Consider the following 5,994-nt stretch of genomic DNA (forward strand, 5'->3'; position numbering starts at 1 on the left):
TGTGTGTGTGTGTGTGTGTGTGTGTGTGTGTGTGTGTGTACCTTTTTCATAATCATCTGGAGATATGATGAAAAAGTGTGTTCTTTATAAGCTCTGTTAGAGAACCCGAGTTTCCACCCAAAGACCGAGGGTAAACTTTGGAGGCTCGTCMCTTTTCTGTTTGTTTTTGATTACCAGACAGACGAGTTATGGTCTGACGACTTGAAAGTTATGGTTTTTGACCCCGTGTGCCGCGGTTAAACTAGGCAACGGAAAGATACTGGAGCTCAGCGTCGGAGGCGAGGAGCTCTCCGAGGTTCACAGAGTTGATCAAACAGGAGTTTCAGGTTCATGTTGTCGAAGCTCTTTACTCAACCTGACTCTCTGCAGGGGGGTGAGACTCTGCTGAACGAGGGGCCAAATTAAAACAAGTCCAGCCGAGGGCCCTTTAATAATTACTGAACAAACATAAACCCACGTCGGTCTATATTAAATATGTTTTATTAACTATAAATCAACAGAGACTGAATTTCTCACAGATTGGGTCAGTTCTAAAACATGTGAAGGATCTCATGGGCCGAATAGGATGGTAACAAAGACCGTACCTGGCCCACAAGCCTTCAGTTTGACATAAGTGCATTGATGTTTTAATTCCCCTGGTCTGGACTTAAACAATACAAGTCTGTGGAAACTCAAATGCTTTGTTCACCGTGGCTTTACTTAGTCTTTTAAACTTCAAAAACACGACCCCTCTCCTGTCAAGTTTCACGCCGGAGCGGATCACCTGGACTTCGACGGCCTGTTTGAGCTACGTGCTGAAAGAGAGCGAGCTGGAAWTCCAGTTTCGTCAAACGAAAGTGTTCAGGACTCTCCTGGTCCAGCTGAGAGGAGCCTGGAATGCAGCTGGAKGAGTCCGAACTCAGTGGAATTTTCCAGGCAGACCACCAGCAGCCTCCTGCCTGGCTGCCACTTCCTGGATSACGGCTCCGTTACCCGCCACACAACACGAGCACGGGGGGCTACGACTCGCACCGATCTTTATCTGAGCATCCTTTCACCCACTCCTGGGAGGGGGGGGTCTTGCCAGACCTCGGCAGCAGTTATTTGGTTTCAGACAACTGTTGCACGGGTTGTTTCTCAAAGCGTTTTGACAGATTAAAGTGGGTCTTCGATTACGATCCAAGAAAAAGCAGTCTGTTTGAATCAACTCCGCTTTTTTCTGCTCGACTGTCAGAACATCTACCGTGATATAGGCTGGGTGTGTGCGGGAAAGTGTTTCTGGTAAAACCACATTTTTGTTTCCGTGACTTCTGTTTAACCAAACATGGTCGTGGTAAAAAGCAGAACTGTAACATGGAGCCTAAATTAGCCTAATAAGCGTAAATTCAGACTGGAAGACTCTCCCCGCCTCACCTGCTTCTCCCACCTGCTGCGTCGAGCGTCCAGCTGCAGTTCATCAGCGTCTGATCCTCACCTCACCRCGTCCAATCATCTCATCGAGATCACCGTTAAAAGGCCCTGCGGCTAAGGATCCACTGCTCACCAGACGAGTTTCGACCCACCTCCTCCCTCAGTCAAGGTCCAGCCACCTCTCCCCTTCGGCCTTCGTCCCACCACCAGCGTCCGGGCCCCGGGGAGGGGGGGGGACATTTACTCCATCTCTAAGCTGATCCTCAGTTCTCAGCATCTCGCAGCGCTCACATCTCCTGCCGGGGTTCGAGCGCCAAAGCCAGAGCACCATGGTCCTCTTCATTCATTCATGTCAAAGCTCTTCAACTGCTACCATTTCTTTGTGAGTCCTTCCAGATTGAAAAAGCTAGCATTAATATATGTAATCTCCTTGTKTCTCCCTGATTGGACGTAATTGTGACACTATCGAGGTAGTTATTGGCACAACTATAACCTGATGACTCTCAGGTCGCTGCTGTGAATTTTTAAAGAAAGCCAAGATTTACGCAAAACCCCGACAGGTTGAGCGGAGTTCACCTGAGCTGTTTGGGCAGCAGAGGAAGTGTGTTTTCATGGAAGCRGTGGAAATTTCCACCATACCAACAGGTTCAGTGGTGATAACGCCTCAGGCCGCTGAACCGGTTTGATCCCTCTGGTTGCCCCTGAAGCCAACGCTCATCCCACGGCGAGCTAACCGTGCTTTAATAATAAGAGCTCGTGGTAGATTCCCGCCACACAGCTGCAGTCTGGAGCGAAGGGATCTTGAGCCGTTTCTGCTTAAGTGTTGCAGCTTCCCTTTTTTTTTTTTTTTCCTCCATCAACTCCTGGCCCAGTTTTGATTTCAACCATAGCAAAACCTTTTTAACATTACTTTGCTTTTTTTTAGCTGCCAGGTCAAAATGTGGTTGCTGGAATTTAATGCCTGATACTGGTCTACGGGCTGGTTAAACAGGAACCACACACACACACACACACACGTACGTTTGTTTCTTGACCCCGTGGGGACCTTCCATTGACTTCTATTCATGTTTTTTAGACTTTATATCCTAACTCTGACCATATACTCTAAAATTAACCTCACAGGTACCTACCTGACCCTAAAACTAACCTAAACCTTGGTCCTAAACGTAACCCCACACCTGTAATTTGCATTTGGACCCAGGTCCCCACGATTCACTTTGGTCCTTACGAGGCAGCTTTTTTTGGGAAAATTGTCCACATGTTGTAGGAAAAACTCACCCACCCACTTACCCCCCCCCCCACACACACACACACACACACACACACTTAGCTCCAGGCCACAGTTCAACAAGAAGCCACGCACGGAGCAGCAACGGTGCACTCAGCACATCCACCTCTACTGCCCGTCGTTTTAGAAAAAGAAAAATGWACAGAAGTGGTGTGAATGTGACAGAGCTCCTCTGCATTTTTAATTATTAGATGTAAAATAACCAAAAACAAAAATCTAACTCCATTTTCCAATCAGGACTAATTATTTGCAACAGCATTCCTGTGCATCAAACCTTCCCCCACCCCAGCCTGTGGTGTGAAGGTGTTTTTTTTCTTCTTCATATCAGCTCTTTGCTGGTGTCCTCCAGCTAAAGAAGGAAATGGATTTAAATCCAACATGGAAACATGGGATTGGTAAGGATGAAAGCAATCCTCAACCAGGCCATAAAGAGAAGGAGCAACATGAAATTTCTCCTAATGTGGAAGAGTAAATTCTAGCTTTTTTAAAAACGTATTTTTTATAACCACAAACACAAAAACATTGAAAGTTGCCTTTTTTTTGTGTTGGTAAAATCTCATTAACCGTCATCTCATCTTCGTGTTCCTCACCTTGTAACTTCCCAGAAACCAGTGCACTGACCACCAGGCTTCATTAACGTGTATTTTTTAAATTATTTTCCTGTGAACTGTGTGTTCGATCGAAGCGGAGTCTCACTAACAGCTGCGTGTCTTTGTGCTTTCATTACAGCCCAGGAAATGGCAGGTGGAAGTTCAGACTGCRGCAGCTCCGGAGCTCGACAGCCTTCCTTCACATCACCGTTATCTGCTGCATCGCACAGACACACACTTTGATATGTGCCTGCACTTTGAAACCAAAAAATAAAATAAATAAGACAAATGTGTTCTACACACACACACGGAGTGGGGGACCACAAGTGGCACATGTGAATTCTCCTTTTCTTTTAAAGCTGTAAATCAGCCGAGCAAACTTTCCAAACCCCAAAAAGAAGAAGAGGAAAAAAAAAAAGAAGAAAAAGCGTGGGACACGTTAATGATCTGCTGCTTTTCAAACTGAAACTTTAGATATAAATAATAAAGACGCGTGTTGGCTTTCACAAAGGCGCTGTGATGGTAAGAAGTCCTTTCATCTACAGAAAACACTCACCTTCTTGTTTCTTGGGCRTCCTTTTTGTTCTCACGGCACGAGATCCTGGCGGTGTGGCACGCAAAATCAAAAAGTGAATCAAAAAGCTCGTCTCAGATTGCTCATATACCCCCGTCCCGGCTCGGGTTAAAAGTTGGATTTACATGTTTTTTAAATACTGCGAGATAAAAAGCCCGGCGAGGCCCATCGTTCTGCGCTTTCAACTTCTCTCATTTGCTTATCAGATGTCAGTTGTTCTATCACACTTTTCCCTCCTGTAGGGCCTTTATTGTTCGTTTTGCGTGTTTGCTCGCGTTYGCGATCGAGCGGCGGATTGATTAAATCTCGGAGATTAGTTGACCAACACTGAAGCTCTGTGGATGCAGACCAATTAATCCACGCAGGTGTTGGCAAGCCAGCGTTTCTGGCCTTCACCTGGAGGAAAAAAAAACTGGCTCTGGTCCAAGTTTTCCTCTACGTGAAAGTCATTAGAGGGTTTCTTTTTTTCTCATTTCAGAAACAAGATTGCATATTTGCTTGAAGTGTAAAGTAAAATAAACTGTATTCTTCAAAAAGATTAAAAAGAAAGCTGCATTTTTGTTTTAAATAGGATATTTTGAACGTGTCTCCTTATGTTTCATCTAGTAGTTCACATTCCTTCCTCTGGCACCGCTGTAGAAACTAACTAATGGTGACAAGCAGTGGAAAAAAAGAGGGGGTCTCACCTTTTTTCTGCTGGAAGGAGTGAGGCATGATGGGATCTGGTGGGAACCAGGTGGTGGGGCACCTCTCCTGAGTTGAACTCGAGGAGCCAGAAGATCCAAAAAGGTGCCGTTTGATCCCCGCTCGTCTGGAGTGGAAGCTGAGGCTCCGGAGAGGAGAAGCTGAATGAGGATGCGTCTACGGCAGGCGGCGGCGGCGGCGGAGGAACAGCTCTGGTGTCTGTCCTCGTTTGGAGAACGCTTCTGGAGAAGGCGTGCACGGCAGCCCGGGATGAAGTGAGTCAAATTGACTGAGCGCGCTCAGAGAAACGGTCCACAGGGCATCTCTCCGGCTCTCGTAGCTGATAGGCCGCCTGCGCTGTAGCGTTCGACGATCGTAGCCGACGCTCCGCTTTTCTTTTTTCTTCCTTTTTTTTTTCCACGAATGCTAAAACCATGGGACGGGCTCAGTTTTGTGGAAAAAAAAATCAAGAGAGATTAAACAGCCTCTTTTTTTTTCATATATAGAAATCGTTTGACTCTAAAATCCCATTAAGCCACATGAGCCCAAAGCGTGGCGCGCTGTCTTTAACGTGGAGCAACTTTTGTAGCCATCTGCCAGATCAGAGTTCCTCCACAGAAACCACACATTGTTTTATCAACAGAGCTTTTATACGGCAAACATTTCAGAGTCCCGCAGCATTAATCTACCTAGGCTTATCTCAATCCATGGAACTAGATATTGCTCTTTATAACTTGTGCGGCGGAGGGGGTGTCGTTACATCAGGCCAGCTGTCACTTCCACATGTCAGCCAATAGGAAGGTCAGCAGTGTTGCTGCTGGASAGGAAATTAGGGGGGAAATCCTGACAGCGTTAAATAAATATCAGAGGGTGAAAAACATTAATCTCATGGCAGTGATAAATAATTAGAATAAGGTTGGACAGACTCAAAATGATCAAATGTGTGAGCAGGAATCCAAACACAAACCTGGTTCTTGCTGAGTGTATCGGTGTGTAATCGTACTTGACACCTGATGTTGAACTCAGATTAAATGAAAACACACTCTGTCTGCGCAGATAAGCTCATCTCACCGGGTAAGAACTCCCAAAGCTCCTATTATTCCCAGAGTTACACGCCGCCCGGCTTTACAGAGGCAGCAAGCRCTCCCAGTTTTTTATACACAGAAGAAAAAAAATATGTGCTGTGTTCTGATGCACGGGGTGTTTGACAGATCCTACATGTGCAGTGTGTTCATGGCAGCGCCGGGATAATCTGCTGGATGAGTGGACTAATATTCAGCCAATCCTGCTAAAGTCAAATTAGTCCAACACATTTCCATCATTTTGAGAGTAAAGCGGCCCCTAACAATCTGAGCTCTTGGGACGCTGACAGCAAATGACCGGTGAGCCGAGCAGATCCCTGTGATCCAGGGATAAACCCATGAAGGAGCTTAAACCTCTTAATGACACACACACACACACACACACAC

At 46.1% G+C, this 5,994-nt stretch overlaps 1 protein-coding gene across 3 annotated transcripts in view; it reads right to left on the reverse strand.

Annotated features, from left to right (window-relative positions):
• bcl6aa (BCL6A transcription repressor a) overlaps positions 1-5,223 on the reverse strand; it is a 14,186-nt gene extending 8,963 nt beyond the window's left edge. The window contains exon 1 of one of the 3 annotated variants that reach the window (XM_014022352.1): positions 4,528-5,223. In XM_014022352.1, coding sequence (XP_013877806.1) covers positions 4,528-4,555 — 28 coding nt within the window. In that variant the 5' untranslated portion in view covers positions 4,556-5,223. Of the gene's footprint in view, positions 1-1,392; positions 1,466-4,527 lie in introns of those variants that run through there. The other 2 variants (XM_014022355.1, XM_014022353.1) reach the window with 2 other exon arrangements.
• Positions 5,224-5,994: the final 771 nt, after the last annotated feature.

Source organism: Austrofundulus limnaeus, unplaced genomic scaffold (assembly GCF_001266775.1).
Source record: "Austrofundulus limnaeus strain Quisiro unplaced genomic scaffold, Austrofundulus_limnaeus-1.0 Scaffold326, whole genome shotgun sequence".
In the NCBI taxonomy this organism is placed as follows: Eukaryota; Metazoa; Chordata; class Actinopteri; order Cyprinodontiformes; family Rivulidae; genus Austrofundulus; species Austrofundulus limnaeus.